The 19,236-nt window shown below is 33.6% G+C and overlaps 1 protein-coding gene across 15 annotated transcripts in view; it reads right to left on the bottom strand.

Annotated features, from left to right (window-relative positions):
• Nucleotides 1-19,126, bottom strand: part of LOC102603104 (zonadhesin-like) — a 24,121-nt gene extending 4,995 nt beyond the window's left edge. For 2 of the 15 annotated variants that reach the window (XM_015314001.1, XM_015313986.1), the window contains exons 1-24: nt 18,783-19,126; nt 18,647-18,708; nt 18,421-18,530; nt 17,760-17,906; nt 17,004-17,045; nt 15,628-15,698; nt 14,312-14,533; nt 14,111-14,188; nt 13,762-13,839; nt 13,414-13,491; nt 13,065-13,142; nt 12,044-12,265; nt 11,843-11,920; nt 11,688-11,750; nt 7,014-7,119; nt 5,983-6,834; nt 5,508-5,695; nt 4,989-5,119; nt 4,664-4,746; nt 4,199-4,299; nt 2,109-2,169; nt 1,292-1,418; nt 1,124-1,194; nt 821-996 (exon numbers count right to left, since the gene is read on the bottom strand). In XM_015314001.1, coding sequence (XP_015169487.1) covers nt 7,085-7,119; nt 11,688-11,750; nt 11,843-11,920; nt 12,044-12,265; nt 13,065-13,142; nt 13,414-13,491; nt 13,762-13,839; nt 14,111-14,188; nt 14,312-14,531 — 930 coding nt within the window. In that variant the 5' untranslated portion in view covers nt 14,532-14,533; nt 15,628-15,698; nt 17,004-17,045; ... (2 more) ...; nt 18,647-18,708; nt 18,783-19,126 and the 3' untranslated portion in view covers nt 821-996; nt 1,124-1,194; nt 1,292-1,418; ... (5 more) ...; nt 5,983-6,834; nt 7,014-7,084. The other 13 variants (XM_015313988.1, XM_015313995.1, XM_015313993.1 and 10 more) reach the window with 13 other exon arrangements.
• Nucleotides 19,127-19,236: the final 110 nt, after the last annotated feature.

Below are 19,236 nucleotides of genomic sequence, written 5' to 3'. Positions count from 1 at the left end.
CTTAGTGTCTACTGTGGGAAAACATGAAAAAGGAAGAAATAATACCTGAGAAAGGGAGCAAAAGTTTTTGTTGAATGAAAGGCTATTAAATTGATGTTATATGAGTAATATATATATAAGGGTAATATTATATATACTATATATATTATATATATATACACACATATATTACCTTACCCTTATCTAATATGTTATTTTAATATTTTTAGAAATATATATAGAAATTATAATATATATAGAAATTATAAAGGACAAAAAAACAACATGTGTCTTGTTAGAAATTCATGGGGTTTTGGTTGCCAATGAATTGGTGCCAAAAAAGATAGTAAATCAGTACATTGGGCAGGCCAAAAAGAGACAAAATTATTACATTTGACTACCTAATGTAATACTTTTTTGTTTTTTTGGCATCATTTCATTGGCAGCCAAAAGTGCTTGTATTTTGGAAAAGACAGATGTAGTTTTTTTGTCCTTTGTAAATAAGGATAGAAAATATTTATGTATGCATCTATGTATCTATGTATATGTGTATTACCCTTATGTATGTATATAATATATAGATATATATATATATATCTGTCTCTCTCTCTCTGTGTCTCTATATATATATATATATATATATTTATATATATATTTATATATATATTCACAGAGACAGACACATGAAACCATGTGTGATCTCGTCAGTTTGGTAGGAAAAATGTTATAGCATTAGCATTTTCTTTTTACTGTAACATTGAATCAAAGAAGATATTTTGGTCATCTATAGTGAAGAATTGAACATGCAGTATGTAGTTGAAGTGTGAAGAAGAAAGCTAACTGTATCTTTACTCCAATTTCTGAAGGAGACTGTAGGTAGTGAAGACTTTTTTGGTCATTCAGATAGTGCAATATGTGATCTTCATTCTTGCTTTATGTCAGTTGATTGTCCATCCATGTGAGTGGAATTTCACAAGCAAAGCAGATATCATCGTGCAGTCTTGGTCATCTGCTCTGCTGCAGAAGAAGAGCAGAGAAACATGTATCATTTATATCATGAATGTGATGAATTAATAACTAATATACTACACAGTCAGAATGGATGTAAAATACTTTTAAAATGAAGTAAGTCATTAGTGCTAACCTGAGATACCATTGTTTCAATTATTGTGCGTCTGACTTTAGCTGGAAACATGTATATGTCTTATGCAGTACCTGTTCAATGGGAATAAAGTTTGTAATATTAGTTGAGAAGTGTTTAGAAGAAATAAACCCTGAAAGGGATTTGAAAACAAATAGAAACTTGTGATACCTGTTGCAGTATTGGTACTTCAGAATCTATATTAGCGATGAGATGTGAGCTGATTGAAGCGGTGTCTACAATGTTATTGTTCCAGCAGTTTGGTGATATTCCTGTAGATTTTGTCTCTGGCAGTTTGCTATTGATGTGAAAATAAAGAACATGTTGTTAGAGAATACGAAGTTGGACTGACATGCCCCAAACATTGTAATTAGGAAGTAGACCCTCTTTATTTTGATTGGTAAGGAGTAACTTTTGTTATTAAGACACCAACAAAAGGTGATCCTAGGATAGTTATATCCAGAAGGAGATCAAAAAAGGGTGGAAAGCATGCTTGGCAACAACTAAACAAGCTCAAAGCTTTCAAAGGAAAGATAGTCCTGGACCATCTTGATTCTTGCCATCAAATTTTGTGGACAGATACAAGTCAATGGTCCAACTAACGAGGAGCATGAAGTTTAGGGGTCGAGGACCATAGGAGATGTGCTTTTAGGGTTGTGTATTGAAGACTGAAGACCAGCTCATCTGCTTGTACTACACAGTATGACATACCTGATAATTTGCTGTTAAACCATTTTGCCAACAAATAGTACCAGCTGATTCTCTAGAGAGTTCAATGTGTGTTAGATTCAAAGAGTGAAGAAGAATAGTGTTATTCTGTTTTGCATTATAGAATAACTTCGAGTAGTGAATTTGGCAGCAGTATTTGCTTAGTGTTCTTTGGAAGTTGGCTTTTTATTCTAGCCTGGTTGTTTTGACTTAATTGGGGCAACAAATACAGTATATTAATCTAATGCAATATGTACAACATAGAAATGGAGGAACTTACGTCTGTCAGTCAAGAGAATAGCCGTCGTTTCCTTAGCTGGAGAAATGTGAGCTAAAAAATCCTACAGAAGGTGGAGTAATCATGTATTATATCAGTCAGAAGTAAAGTTTAAACGAACATTTTATTTCTAAAATTACTCTACTTAGCAGAAAAGTGAAATGGCATGTGAATGAAAGTAGGAAAAATGTGAAAGTGCAAATAATAGATTCATGGCACACACAAATATATATGTTCAGACATTAGGTTAACATCTTAGAGCGTATGATGATTCTCCAATGTAGTTGTCTCTTCAGTAGAGAAGGTTTTAACGAAGAAGAGGTTGCTCCTCTTTCTGGTTGGCCTCTTTAACATGTGGTACAAATTTTATAAAAAATCTCCTTTCTTGTTGAATTATGTTGCACTCATGTATTGAGCAAGCGTTTTTTGAATGAACTTCAAACAACATAGAAGTCACGTAAATTGGAGGCTAGAACTTCAAACTTCTTTTTCAGCATACATAGACATGGAATGACAGCTGCTAGGGACTAATGAGAACATAATAATGTAGGTCAAGCAAACATTGTGGCATATAAAATTGCTATTGAGGAAAAAGGATAATTTGTATTTATAGAGCAAAAGACTATGACAGCAAAGTAAGAAAGCCCGAAAAGTGAAACAGTGAGGAATACATGATTGAGTCAACAAAGTCAATATTACAGCTGAAATTTTTTGCACTGTAATTACATGCAATTTCAGTGGGTAAGTTCCTTGATTATGAGATCGACATTTGACAAGTAAACTGAAGAGATAATGGAAGGAAATACAATTGAACTATTACTTTTTCGCAAGTCAGACGCTTGAACATTTGCTTGTTCATATAAATTATTTGTTACTTTCAAGTATGAACATGTATGTATCACTTTTAATAACTCTTTCGCCAGTTTAACACGTGAACGATTGGTTATTCTGAAGTTCTCATATTCTTTTGTTACCCATACTATTACCATCTATGTATTATAAGAGAAATACTAATGCTTTTATGTTGTACTGGATACAGGTGGACAAGTCATACGTAATGTTTGAGAATGAAGAGTCCTAATAGACAAATAATAGTGAGAGGGAAGAAGAAATCAGAGAGAAGTAAAGGGTTGTTTATTGATTACAATTAGACCAAGAAAAAAGTAACTGAGAATGATATCATCAGTTGAAATAATAATCTACTAAGAGAAAAAGTTTGGTATAATTAAACATAGCTGAGCTATTACTTTTTTGTGAGATTTGTATGTGAACATTTGGTTGTTGTTCTTTTGTTTTCCTACCTGAATTATGACTATGTACATATCATTTATCATTTTTTTTTCGCAAGTTTCACCCGCGAACAATTTCTTCTCCCTCTATCCTCTTTCTTTTACATCTATAGAACGCTATTTACTTGCCTTGTCCCTTGCTAATAGAATATACCCTTTGTTTGTGATGCTGATTTTGCCTAATATGGTCATGTCAATGCATGTTTGGATCAGCTAATAGTTGATTAAGTTCAATAATGACTGATTAGTGTTAATATATTTATTTTGAATGATAATTCCTGTCTGACTTCAAAGTTATTAATATGTAATGTAGTTAACGTAGGTGTATCGTTGATGAGAAAACTGAACACAACAATAGTTCTTAATATATTGTCACTATATTTTTTTTACATGTGAAATTAACATTACTGTCTGAGAATGAGAATCCTAATAGAGCAATTAAAAGTGACAATAAAGTAGGAAGTAGAGAGAACCAGAGAGTAGTTTATCGTTAGCTAAAATAATAACCTATAAAGAGCAAAAATTGCTCAAGTCCACAGTGAACTTCTTTTCATTACTACATGTACTTACTATGTAATTTTTAGTTGAAGTAAGTATAACTGGTAAAATCAGGAACTATATGTGTTACCTACAGAGTACAAAGTTGTCACTATATTGTTACCAATGTAAACTTGTAAGCAAACTATTACTGAAATACAATGAAGCACTGAAGTAGGAAACAGGTAGTTTCTAATATTAGTTTACAAATGTTTAGAAGAAATAGACCTTGAAAGGGTTTGTAAAAGCAATAGAAAATTGTGATACCTATTGTAGTATTGGTATTTCAGCATCTACATTAGGGATGAGGTGGCAGGTGATTGTAGCAGTGCGTACAATCTGATTGTTGCAGCACTTTGGTCATGTTCCTGTACATTATTGTTATGTTCATGGTGAGAAGTTGAGTAAAGACATTCATCTTTTGTCGAAATTGGAAAAGGGTGACGTACAATGGAAGAGAAAGTATGTGGTTTAGGATATATATAAGTCTGTGTTGTCAAAATTAGGAAGAAGAAGAAGTTTAAAAGTGCAACGAAAATAAGACAATGTATGGTGTACCTGACTCTATTGAACTGTGTGTTTGAATTGGTGACAGGTGAAATACAAAAGAGTAGAGAAAGGTAGTGTTACAATGAACATGTGTGTTGTAGTCTTAAATTTTAAGCAAAGTAAATACTTAAAAAATATAATATCACAGTGGCAAAACTGAATGTAAGATTACATGTTATATACCTCTGACTAATGAGTATTTTCAGTGCCTTTGGCTTTTCCTTTACTGCATCTGAAACTTTACTGATAGTCGTTCTACTTTTTTCCTACAGTAAGCGAAATTCATAAATGTGTATTTGACATTATTAGGCACTTTAAATGTGAATCATTCAAGCGTATATGACTATGGTGAGAATTAGGTATACTAAGTGGAAGAAAAATGGTAATGCTTTGTACATATTTGAAAAGTAAAGAAATTAAGTTGTAAGCAAATATAGATGATTAATTTTTCACCAAAGCTGATCTGTAAATTTAGAGAGAATATGGTTAAGAGGAAAAAAGTATGTACCTTTGATAGAACTCACAGACTTAGTTAAGTCAGTCTTCTAGTTGTACCTTGTATTGCTCTTTCTAACTGAGTTTATTTGCTGCTTTTTCAACAGTAAGGATTTGACATTTGTAATTCCCAAATATGTGAAGCTGCTACAATAATTTTAAGAGGTTGAGAGAGCAATTGAAAAGGATAGCTTGCATTTACTTTTGAATTAATGTTATGTGATAGAAGGTAAAGACCCTATGCTGTTTGACTAAGCTGAAGCTGTAATGAAGTATGCTTGATAAAGATTGTCAAACGAACAATAATAAATTCCATAGAGAATGAAGATCTTTGGACTGTTGTCTCTCTACAGTATGCAGCATATAGAAGCAAATATGTTGCTCAATTTACATAGAAAAAGGATTGATATTGTGAAGAAAGAAGGCAACAGATTGATATTGTCAGTTGTCAAACAGAAACAACTTCAGATGTGGGTTCAATGGCACAAATAAGAACAGAAATGTAAGAATAAGCATGACAAATCGTCTGTACCTGCTTCTTCTGAATGGCGTCTTTTGTTTTGTATGTTGGAAACATTGGTATTGAGTTCAACAGAATGAGCAGCACAAGGCATGGGATCCAATGTGTGGATATCAGCACAATTAAGCAGTTTCATTTTTGTTGAAATGAAGTTTGTCTTACCACTGGCTGCAGCTACAACCGTGTGACCGTTGTTAATCCTCTAGTTTGGGAAAAAAAAATGAATACAAAGCAGATTCGCTAGACGCGATTACCATATCAGTGTCTACGACATTGGCAGTTTCACATAAATAGTTAGGAATTAGGTTTAGCGCGAATGTGAAGCCAAAATGAGAAGATGGATGCATATATAAGTAAAGGTTAAGAATAGCACAAAAAGTATCATTGAATAACTGTAAGTTTGTAACTGAAATTGAAAAGCATACACAAATTCAGTACATAACTGTAAAAAAAAAGGTTGAGTAGACAAATATAAGCATAATAATACCTTTATCTGTTGATTTAGAAGTTCCATTTCCATTTGCATATGCTATTGAATCAACTGATGGAGCCATAGGCGGTGACAATTGCTTTTCCTGAAGATGTTCATCAACAGCAAAAACTTTATTATTCACTTGTGGAACATCATCATCCTCCACTTCCAAATGTTGTAGGATTTTTTGGATCACTGAGATATCCACGGCAGCATATTTACCAGCTTCTTCCTCCTGAAGTCATACTGTACTTTGAAAATCTTAGGACTTTTCTAAAGCGTTAACTTTAGTTTTCCCCTTTTTTAGGTTGTTCTTTTTCCTTTGGATATTCTTCAATTGATTGTCAATATTTGACAAACACAAATATGGAGAATCAATTGAAGGATATGCAAAGGTAAAATGAGGTGCTAAAAAATGGAAAAGTTGAAGTTGAAGCAAAAGTAAAGATGTATTTGGAAAATTTGAAAGAGTTGGAAAGTAGAGTATCACTTCAGGAGGAAGAAGCTGCTAAATATGCTGTGGTGGATATCTCAGTGATCCATAAAATGGTACAAGATTTGGAAGCGGAAGATGATGATGTTGTAGAAGAAAATAGTAAAGCTTTTGGTGCCGACGAAGATCCTGATGAAAGGCATCTTTGCTAAATTTTGGTCAATATTTTGGAGAATTAAAATCTCTCTTAACAGTGTGAATTTCTGTGTACAGTTGTTTTTCATGGTTCATTAGAATTCCTTCAAGTAGAGAAAACTCTTTATCATCAGAAGTTGATTTGAGATATGAAATAAGTTTTGGTACAGAGGAAGCTTGTGAAATAGAGGAGGAAACCATTACTTTGAAGTCGTGCGCCTTTGTTGAGTTCCATGTGCCTGTAGTAAGGGAGTTAATGACCGTTTTTGTCTTAGTAGTCATCGCAAAATCTATTGAAAGTTAATCACAAAAGATTTAGAACATTCCTTCGTTTTCAATATGCCTAAATAGAAAAATATATATATATATTGAAATGATTTGCAGTAAAATAATGATTAAAAAAGTGTTTGTACATTACCTGTAACGTCATTCAGTAGTAATGTACGTTGACTTAAGTGTGAAAATTGTATTTGAGTAGATGAAAATGCTTTATGTCCTCCAAACGTTTCTGATGCAAACTTTGGCTGTCATTTTTTGTGTCAAACAACAATTTCCAGTTAAAGAAAATAAGAAAGAATGGATAGAACGTATATATTTTATATATAGATGACGAAAAGTTGATGCTGATTGAGAATACATAAAAAGTAGATAAATATATAATCTTACTTACATTTAAAAACAGCTAAAGTAAAATAATCTGAAATTTAAGAATGTGTAGCATGAGGGTGCGTAGTTGTTACATTTGTTTGTTTTAAATGTATCACGAGAATGCTTTTTGAATAATTTCTTGATAAACCACATTATATGTAGAATGATCATTTGTGTCTTCTGTTGTAGCTGGGCGTATTAATATTTTCACATTGTTCGAACATTTTGCTCGAGATAAAGCAACATAAAGTTGTCCATGCGAAAAACTAGGTTCACGTAAATATATTCCAACAAATCTAATGTTTGACCTTGAGCTTTGTTTATAGTCATTGCAAAGCATAATCTTATTGGAAATTGTGTTCTCTTGAAGGGAACTGGTAACTTCTCATCCTGTGATGCTAGTAATGGTATCTTTGGAATGAAGACATGTTTATTTGTAAAATCACCACTGGAAATAGTAGCACTGATAACATGTGATTTAAAATCATGACATATCAATCGTGTACCATTGCATAAACCTTCAGTAGGATTTAAGTTTCTTAATAATATAACTGGACAATTTTTTTTCAAAGTTAATCTATAAGGTGGTAAGTTAGCAGGATGTAAGGTATGCAAGAAATCTTCAAATTGGCACTGATCAGTTGGTTCTATTGTTTCATCAATAGCTGTATAAACTGTAGCATCATCGGGAAATCTATGTATAAGCATGTCATTTATTTCATCAACAAAATCATTTTTTGTTGTCAAAATAATACGGGAAGTTATAAATGATGGATTAGAATAGAATGTTTGGAAATCAGGATATGTTACATTAAACAAAAGATTCAAAGATTCTATTTCTTCTGTAAAGGGAATAACAAAATTATTGGGAATTTCAATTTTGTTGTTGTTGTTAGTTTTCTCTTGTCCATTTCCAATTCTCATTAAATATGCACAAAATGCTGGATCTTTTTTTTGCACGCATGTTTTCAGATAAGCACAAATTTTTCTAGATGATTCCAAATATGAGAGTATAATAAAACTTTGAGTAATAAAGTCTTCCTTTTTCCCATTTACGAACAACAGGAAGTGTTTGTCTGAAGTCTCCTCCAAAAACTACAACTTTTCCACCAAAAAGTGTTCTTGTATTCATAAGATCTTTTAAAAGTGTATCAAGAGCTTCAATGGTGTTTCTTTTTGCCATTGACACTTCATCCCAAACAATTAACTTTGAATCTCGAATTAGTGTAGCTAGTGAACTTTGTTTACTAATATTGCAAGTGAAGTTTTCATCGATGTCAATAGGAATTTTGAAACGTGAATGAGCTGTTCGTCCTCCTGGAAGTATTGAAGCTGCGACACCTGAACTTGCAGTTGCCAAAGCTATGGATCCTTTTGTTCTTATAGCAGCCAGCAAAGCTCGATAGAGAAAAGTTTTTCCAGTTCCACCAGGACCATCAATGAAAAAAGCTCCTGATTTATTGGAATATACTCTTGCAAGAATTATATCATATGCCCTTTTTTGTTCAACATTTAATTTGCTTTGTAAATGTATATCTTCTTCAGAGACTATTATATTTCTTTCGAAATATATTTCTTTGGCCTCACTTGTTGTTTTACAGAAGCTAACATTTCCAAAGATATCTTTGAATTCATTTATGTTATGTCCCATTGAAAGTAGTACTTCATTGATATGATTTAAAACTGACTGCTGCATATTTTTGTTGGTCATAGTTGAAATTCGTTTAAAATCTTCTGACATAGAGTCTTCATATTTTTTCCAGAGATCTTTTGGGTTACCGGGATTACAAAAAACTAATAATGTTGCAAATAATCTTCTTAAACTATAAGGCATTTGATAGCTTACAGCTTCAGACATACACTGAATTAAGTTGTTATCAGAATGTAATAACCCTTTTTTTTCTGCAGCTTCTCTAAATGTAGTGTAATATTTTCCATCGATTGTACGTAGATCTTCGTATGATTTTGGTCCTCTTATGTTCATTAGAAGCAACCTAAGATAATATCTTTCTCCTTCGGTTGGATGACACGTCACAATACGTCCAATAGTAAGGCGTTGTTTTCGGCGTGACCACATTTTGTATGATGATGACCATACAAAGTGTTGGGGAAACTCTTTATATAGTAAATTTAGATTTATAGCATCGTTATTAATTTTGTTCATAACAAAAAATTCTGTTAACATTGTTTTCTTTATCATTGGATTGTTCATTATTTGATTGATAGTTTGGTTATTTTTGAAAGAAACAAATTGTTGTCCATCATGATGTACTTGCAATTGGCAAACAGCTGGAGTCATTTCACTTATTGAAAAAGCAAAGAGACGCCACGCAACTTCTGGAGGAGAAACCCATCTAGCAGATTGGTATTCTTTGATTTCATCTATTTCTACATTAGTATCATTATTATGTACAGAGAATGCAATTTTGTCATGTCCTTTGCAAATATATTTGTAAATGTATTTGATAACTTTAATGTCAGAACATATTTCAACATTAATATGACAATTGAATTTCTTAAGCAAAAACGGATTGTACGGGACAGTCCACGAATTATCAATGTTGTGTCCTCTAACTTTGATTGGTGTGATCATTTTTGGTCTCTTGTAAAGAGGATACGAATTTTTTCCTTTGGTTGTTTGCTCGGTAAGTTGCTTTGGATATTAAACTTACATTTGCCATCTTTCTGCATGCAAGAATTTGAAGGATTCAAATTGCCACAAGGACCATGGATCATGTGCTTGGTCACAAGTTTGTATAGATGATGATCAATATGAGGATCAGGTAATTCAGCACATACAATTTTATCATATGACTGTGGTGTTAGCAATTTATATTTATCAGTAAGTATAATGAGAAAATGGGCATGTGGAAGACCTCGTTTTTGAAACTCAATTGTATACATAAAAGCTGCAATCTTTCCAAATATGTTTCTTTTTTGAATATCTGTTTTAAGTTCTTCTACTTTTGCTCTGAATACTGTACTAACTAAATCAGGTCTGTTTTGAACTTGTTCCATTGGGTGTAAATGTTCCTGTATTTCAGGCCAACAAGGATTACAAGTCATCGTCAGAAATATGTCGGGTTTTCCAAAATGTTGTACCAAAGCAATGGCATCCATATATCTTCGTCGCATATCTCTTGGGCCTCCCATGAAACTACCAGGAAGGAATTTTTGTCTGCCAATATTGGAAGCATCTCTTTCTCCTTGCCTTAATAAATCAAGAATTCCTTGAAAGGCTTCAACTCTAAAGAGATCTTGATTAAATGAAACAAAATCTAATCTTTGTGTCTCAAGTTTGATATATTGGTCAACTATGTATTGTTGAAATACTCTTCCAGAATGTAAAGTTTCATTTGGTTCTTCATCTCTTATTTGAAATTTATAACAATAATATTCACGACAAGAAACAGTGTCTCGTTTTCTTAATCCTTTTGATAAAACTGTAGATTTGATGTGAAGGAGTGTATCAATAGAAGTGATATTGTTTATACTTGGTAGTTGGTCATATTCAGAAGCGTTTGTAGTTTTGGAATAAGTATATGTGTTGTTGATTTTTTTAATACCACAATGCCAGCCATTTTGACCATAAGGAAACAATAATGGATACTGTAGTGGGTCATAACAACCATAATAGTAATTGACCAATTGGGTTTTGTTACTATGAGTGTAAATTCGAATATGTGGTGTGGGAATTTTATCATTTAATTGATCTTCAATCCAAATTGCCCCAACTTCGGATGCAGTTGGTAAGTTATATGTTCTTTGGTCTAAATTGGAAGTTGAGTTTAGAGCAATGTAAAATTCAGATAAATTTGGAACAACTGTTAACGATCTCAAAAAAGTAGAATAAGGATTAAGTTTGAGGATATCTATGAGCTTCGTAATAATCAGCTCATTAAGATTAGCTGATAACGTCATTCCATTTGTTAGCTCATTTTCATTATCATAGAAATATAACTGTAAATTTGTTGCTTTTCCTGTTGAGGGTATCAAATCATCAATGAAGTGATACATTTGTCCCTGGACTCTAAATGTATAAATACCATGATTTCTCTTTGCCAATTCTCTATCATAATGTACTCCAAGTGAAGTGAAGGAAAACATGTTATTGTAGGCTCTACTGTAAGTACGAAAATGTTGACATTCTTTAGAATCACCCAAGAAGAAATTGCGCAAATCAGTAGGCATGTTATGAGAGCTTAGTTTAATTGATCCATTATCACAACAAAAACCTGGTGATTCATATTGAAACCTTTTTGCTACACAGAATTTGCAATTTGGAACTTTCTTTAAAAGCAAGTAATCTTTTGGCATTAAATTATCATTTTGTAGATTGATTTCTAACTTATCTTTGCCTGTGCGTCGTAAAAAGCATTGAGTTGTTACATATAAAGTCAGAAGATTGCATTGTTTTTAATTATTTTAGTAGAAACATGCATACCTTTATTTGCAGCACGTCTTGAATTTAATTTGCTTGCAACATGACATGTAGTTGATGTTGATCCTAGTGTGAGGAGCACAAATATTTAGAGATAGCTAAGTAATTATGACAAGTGAATATAGAGTAAATAATGGAACTAATATTTCTAAACTGACCTAGTTCGAAGGTAGATAAGCAAGTGACTATATGTTCTCCTCTGGTTGAAGAACATGGGACGTTTGTACGTTTCGAAGCTGCAAGTACAAAATGAGGAGAATAAATCTATTAACAGTACGTCAGCCAAACCGTGTAAGTATGGCGATAGAAATTGAGAAGAGAGATTTGACCAAAGGAAGATAAGAACATGCGTAGGTAACCTTTTTCAGGAGATAAAGAAGGATTGGTAATTGCAAGAGCAGCAGTACTATTCGATTGACGACAGGTTTTTTGTCTTTTTGATTCAGCCCTTTTTTCTCTTAGTTGGGATAAAAGCAGCTGTTTTCTCTCCGGTGACATTTGTGCATATCTGGTACGTCGACGCAAATTTGTGTCAGAAGTTGTTTCCTGGGTAGGCACAGTATTTGTATTTTCTTCCATTCCTGTTTCAAGTAATTGATGATTTGTTAAAATAGCGTACAACGTAATGTAAAGGGGGAAAAATACATAGAATAGGGGGAAAAAAGGCTCGTCACAGCAGCAGCCTAATATGGACTCATATGAGCAGCGCAACATTTTGAGGAAATAATGCATAAAAAACATCTGCAGTTGATTGAATGAGTAGTTGTTTGTACAATGAGTAGATCATTTGTTGTGTTTGAAGCCATATGACTGTAGAGTACCACAAATGGAACAAAACTTATCAAATAGAAGATGTTTTCATAGTGTAAAGGTAGTTTGGTAGTTCAATAGCCATATGGAAAAGTTGATGTTGCTACGAAGGATGAATCCATTGTTAGTATTATGTAGAACAATTTGAAGCATTGGAATAATGGAAAGGGAGAACATGAGTTCATTAGGTTGTGTCGCACTGTTAGTAAAGGGAGATAACTATTGCAAATATTGTGCGACAGTAAAAACACTATATGGTCCAAAAATTTGTGAAGACTAAACAATAGTGTCACGATGATTTACTATTAGCAGTAAAATATACTGAAGAGACAATATGGGAAAAAAGTAACACATATTATATGCATTTGCAAATGACTTGTGACCATTTGAAAGCAGCCTAGTTTTATTCATACATGTAAATTGATTTTGGTTAAGAAAAAAGAATAAAGCTTGGCTCTTCCTATTGGGAAAATTCCATCTATTTGAAGGAATAGAAATATTTACAAATAGCTACGTAATTAGTAAAAATGAATATAGTCAAAATAGTGGAAGCGATATTTCCAAACTAACCCAGTTTAGAGGCAGATAAGCAAGTAACTATATGCTCTCCTGTAGGTGAATCAGATGGTGCAATTGTATTTTTGGAAGCTGCAACCACAAAGTGCAGGAAATAAATGTATTAATAGTGCGTTAGTTGAATCGTGTAAGTATAGCTATAGATATTAAGAAAAGAGATTGTACAGAAGGAAGATAAGAATATGCGTAGTAATTGATTCTGGTTAAGAAAAAAGGATAATGCTTGGCTCTTCCTATTGGGAAAGTTCCATCTATTTGAAGGAATAGAAATATTGACAAATAGCTACGTAATTAGTAAAAATGAATATAGGGAAAATAGTGGAAGTAATATTTCTAAACTGACCTAGTTCAGAAGTAGATAAGCAAGTAACTATATGTTCTCCTGTAGGTAAAGCAGATGGTGCAATTGTATATTTGGAAGCTGCAAGCACAAAGTGAGCGAAATAAACGTATTAATAGTGCGTTAGGTGAATCGTGTAAGCATAGCTATAGATATTCATAAGAGAGATTGTACAGAAGAAGATAAGAATATGTGTAGTAATTGATTCTGGTTAAGAAAAAAGGATAATGCTTGGCTCTTCCTATTGGGAAAGTTCCATCTATTTGGAGGAATAGAAACATTTACAAATAACAACGTAATTAGTAAAAATGAATATAGTAAAAATAGTGGAAGTGATATGTCAAAACTGACCTAGTTCAGAAGTAGGTAAGCAAGTAAGTACATGCTCTCCTGTAGGTGAATCAGATGGTACAATTGTGTTTTTGGAAGCTGCAAGCACAAAGTGCGGGAAAGAAACGTATTAATAGTGCATTAGTTGAATCGTGTAAGTATAGCTATAGATATTCAAAAGAGAGATTGTACAAAAAGAAGATAAGAATATGCGTAGTAATTGATTCTAGTTAAGAAAAAAGGACAATGCTTGGCTCTTCCTATTGGGAAAGTTCCATCTATTTGGAGGAATAGAAACATTTACAAATAACAACGTAATTAGTAAAAATGAATATAGTAAAAATAGTGGAAGTGATATGTCAAAACTGACCTAGTTCAGAAGTAGGTAAGCAAGTAAGTACATGCTCTCCTGTAGGTGAATCAGATGGTACAATTGTATTTTTGGAAGCTGCAAGCACAAAGTGCGGCAAAGAAATGTATTAATAGTGCGTTAGTTGAATCGTGTAACTATAGCTATAGATATTCAGAAGAGAGATTTTATGGAAGGACGATAAGAATATGCGTAGGTAACCTTGTTCAGGAACAGAAGAAGATATGCTAATTGTTAGAGCGGCAGTACTATTTGATTGGTGAAGGTTTTTTTGCCTTTTTGATGTAGCCCTTTTTTCTCTTAGCTGGGATAAAAGGAATTGTTTTTTCTCCAGTGACATTTGTGCATATCTAGTACGGCGACGCAAATTTCTGTCAGAAGTCGTTTCCTGGGTAGGCATATTATTTGTATTTTCTTCCATTGCTGTTTCAATTAGTTGATGATTAGTTAAAAGAAGTTATAGCGTAATGTAATGTGGGAAAAGTAGATACAGCTAACCCAGAAGAGGCGTTTGGCAGCAGTAGTGTAATATGCAGCAATAACAAGCATCATATAAGTAGTACAACATTTAGATGGAAGTATGCATAAAGAATAAATTCAGTTGATTGAATGAGTAGTTGTTGCTACAGTAAGTAAATCATATGGTGTGTTTGAAGCCATAAGACTGTAGAATACGACAAATGAAACATAACATATGCAGTAGAAGATGTTTTGATATTTTGAAACTACTGTGGTAGTTCAACAGGCATATAAAAAAGTTTATGTTGGTGGGAAAGACGAATGTGTTCTTATTATTGTGTTGGACAGTTTTGATCAGTTGAAGAATGGGAGGTGAAAGCAGAACGTAATTAGGTTGTTTCAGACATCAGTAAAGCAATATAATTATTGCAGCTATTTAATGATGTTTACAATTGCTAAGAAGAAACGATTTAGTTGGTGGCACGAGTTAAGGGAAAGGAAAAGTAATATTGTATACCTAACAAAATTGCAGTAAACATAGTTGCTATGTAATTAGACATACCTATTCACATAATATTGTAAGAAAGCGTATAACAAATTTACAGGCCGGATGAAAAAGTAATGTATCTATAGAGAATATTGGCAGTATGGTATTTATCATGTATGCAGTCATAATGTTCTAATGGAGTTAATGTAACCCAGCCACAGGTAAAGTGCAATAATATTGTAATTAACTGCATAATGAACTGTGCAGTTTAAGTATTCATAATAACTGACCTCTATGTTCAAGCGGTTATAAGAATTGTGTAGCCAGATGAACAGATTTAAGGCACATGATAGTGAAAACGTGTTGCTGAGGTAATTGAGTGAACTCATTAATGCAAGAAACTGATATTGAGAGTAAGGTAAACATAAAGATGAAGATCATGGAAGTCCATGGAAATGTTACTTTTATGGTTGATGTAAAGCATAAGAAAGGTTATAGTAATAGCTATAAAGAATTGCTACACTGATTGATAAAATTATCTGTTCAACCGAAAGAAAAATAAAATTGTTACCTGAACTGAGTGTAGCTTTTCTGTGTTCTTGGGAAATGTGAACAGTGGTAAACAGTGGATTTAGAATTTTCCTGTAGGGGAAGAAAAGAGGCAAGAAATTAAGATCTTTCATAGTAGTTGCTGTACAATTTGAAGAACTTTATTAGATAAGATCATAAACAATTGTGTGCAGCGAAATGGAGAAGGCAGGAACGAGTTAAATATTGGGCAGAAAGTCGACACTACGTAGAGGTGGGACAAACAGATGTGGGAAAGTTGCTCTATTAATTTGCAGAGGAAGCCAGAAAAAGTGGAGACTCAAGTTAGGATAGAGTATAAAAGTAAACTGTGTGTGCCTTTTAAATCTGTTTTTATTTGCACATGCATATATATTATATATACACATGACTATTTGACAGCTATAAGTGTCTAATATACAAAATAATTAGGCATAATTCTGGAAATGAAGGTATAGCAGCAGAGTTGAAGTGATTCAGCTTTCAGTGTAAACATTTGGTGTGACACTGCTAAACGTGGGAGTTTGTTGTATAGTCATTTTATCATGTGAAGGCTGCATTTTCTATTGGTGCTACAAGTGACTTTTATGCTTTTATAATTATCTTCCGTTATCGTGTGATATTAGAGCAACATTATCGTAGCCTCTTTAAGCCTACAGGCTACAATGCAGTGAAGTACCACATTTGTGAGGCATTGTGTGAAGTGATTCCATTCGTAAATGGAAAGAAGGAAAGAGGCAGGAATAGAAAGCATTATATTTTGGGTAATTGAAATCTGAAGCAGAAGTTGAAGAAAGAAAAGAGGAAGTACTGAATGTGAAGTATGTAAGCATTTTTGTTAAAGAAAAGCAATGTTAGCCTTTAGCCATAAGTTTGATGTTGTGCAACGAAACATGGGCAGTGTATTGCAACGTAAAATTATGAATATACTACCTTTTAGCTCAGACGTTGATTCTGCGTGAAAAGAACTGCTCATATACAAACAGAAGAGGAAAATCTGTGACTGTCCATTATCAATAGAGAAAGTGGAGAACTGAAATTTTGGTGAACTCTAATTTGAAGGCTATGAGAGTATGTGGAACAAGTATAGCACTTTACAGTTGTAGTTGTTACTATTGGGGCGTATGACATATAAACTGCATAAGCATAATAAACATTGTATGGTGTATTAAAAAACCAAATAAGGAATAGCTAAAAACAGAGACAGCAGTCTTATGAGCGTGGAAGTACATTCAACACCAATGAGGTAAGAACAGAAAGTTTAACTAATGGGAACAAGTTACAGTGGAAGTAGATGCAAAGCAAGGATACAGCTTTCAAATATATTTGGTGGGGGTAAATATATAAACAGCAAACATGTAGCAGAAACAAATGATGTACCTTTTGTATCATTCACTCACAAAGGAATATGTTGTAGAAAATCTGCAAGAAAAGGCAATAAATTTTGTTAGTTTGGATGTGAAGATAGTACAGAAGTTGGCAATTTTGTACAAACTTTCTGTTGTTATGTAGGAATACAGGACGTAGGAAGCAATAAAAGAAACAGTAACCAAACAATGCTTCTTCCTTGGAATTGACAGTGGGAAACAAAAGTACAGTAAAGGATGAAAGTCGTATTTTTTATTACAGTGGCTGTTTTTGTTATGTAGTTTTTTGCGGCCTATGTCAGAATAAGATGTAAATGCTGTTTATATTGTAACGACATTTAACTGTGGGAAAAGAAATGATAAGCTGAAGAAAGAAAGTAAGGAGAAGCTTAGAAGCAACTATTTCCCTACAATGGTACTGCTAGCAATAATGATTTTGAATATCCATTAACAGTTTAGACTATTGTGGAAAAAAGAAAAGTGCAGAAAGTTGAAACATTAATTAAAAGAGTTGAATGAAAAGTGATGCGCAAACAGTGGAAACTAAATCAGTAAGAGAAGCAGTAAATTAGCAGTACAAATGAAGTACAAGTATTTAGTCGTAGCACCATTATGAGAGACTTTCCTACTGGAGTGACTAATAGAAATGGGTGACATAAGAATTGTCACTGTACTTGGAATGTTGTAGCTACAGGGGAACAACACTATGAGACAATAGCTCTTGGGTCTAGGAGATTGTATAGTTGATGCGGGAAAACACATAAGGTACCTGTGATGACCGGTGGGATGTCTGTGAATCTTGTGGAGGGGGTAGGCTGTATATACGGTTTGCGCTGGCAGCTGAAGCAATCGGTCTAAGGTGACGGTAATGAAGATGCTGCTGCATACGGTGGAGGCTGTTGTGTATCAGTGGTATCTGAAATTGTATACATTATGAGAGAAAACACATAAGGTACCTGTGAGAACGTGAGGGATGTGTGTCAATCTTGTGGAGGCCTATTTCTTAGCAAACCACGTGTACAGCCAGAAAATGTATTTTTCTTCTTCCTATCAGTGATTTATTTCTAATTTTTATCTCTAGATATAAATTGCATTTGCAGAACAAATGGCACTTTTTTTTGATGTGATAATGAAGCAAACACATGCTTTAAAGTTATGAAGATATAGACTGCATCAAAAGCTCTTCTCGCAATTGTGAAAAGTTTGTATGTCAATATCTTATCGTTGAAAGTGTGTGGTTCGATGGTGAACACAGTGTAATAGACAAATATATGCAATTATTCATCAGAAGTTTCCAGTACATGCATACAGTATAATATCGCTCAATATAGTGTACAGGCGCGAATTTAACAATCAGAGAAAGAGCAAAACCGAACACAAATTAGGAATGGGAGAAACAACAAACGATGGAAGAAACATGTAAATTTTACCTAAAGCATGAACAAGTATCTGCGCAGGTTGTCTGAGAGAAACAGAAATCTTCAGGAAAGGTTGAGACAAACGGAAATGTTGAAGAAACCTTCAGCGAGAAATTTAGAGGCTGCAGACAAACCGAAAACAGTAAAGAACAGATGGATTCGCTATTGAAGAGTTCAAAAGTACAACGAAGAGTTGAGAGGGAGAGAAATTAGGTTGGCTTAAACGACGAAGACGTACCTGCGCAGCTCGTAGGAGAGAAACCAAAATCCTCAGCAAAGCTTCAGCGACATATTTAAAGTCTGTAGACAAAGAGAAAACAGTAAAGAAGAGATGGAGTCGCCATTGAAATTTCGGTTAAACAACGACGAAGAACCTGCGCAGTTCGTCGGAGAAAAACAGAAGCCTTCACGAAAGCTTGAGAGAGATGTACACAAACACAAAAGAGTAAAGAACAGGTGGCTTCACCATTGAAGAGTTGATGAGAAGTAAAAAGAATAGCGGAGAGGGAGAGAAATTAGGGTTACAAATTTGAGAAACTTCTAGAGAAAGTGAATGGAAAATGAGAGAGGCGTTTATTGATGTACAATTAGTACTACGTTTAGTACAATCAAAAGATGCATTGTTGGTCCTCTAAATGTACAAGTTTTAAATGTACAATTAGTACTGCCTTTAGTACACTGAGCAGATGCAGTGTTGGTCCTTTTAAATGTACAATCAGTACTGCCTTTGGTACAATCAGCAGATGCAGTGTTGGTCATTTTGAAGTGGCACTTCTAAATAAGGGTAACTAGGGTGGGGAGGCCCGTGGCAAGCACGGGCCCAATAGT

Source organism: Solanum tuberosum, unplaced genomic scaffold (assembly GCF_000226075.1).
Source record: "Solanum tuberosum cultivar DM 1-3 516 R44 unplaced genomic scaffold, SolTub_3.0 scf00274, whole genome shotgun sequence".
In the NCBI taxonomy this organism is placed as follows: Eukaryota; Viridiplantae; Streptophyta; class Magnoliopsida; order Solanales; family Solanaceae; genus Solanum; species Solanum tuberosum.
The sequence above is the reverse complement of the archived record's forward strand: the minus strand, read 5'-3'. Positions and strand labels throughout refer to the sequence as shown.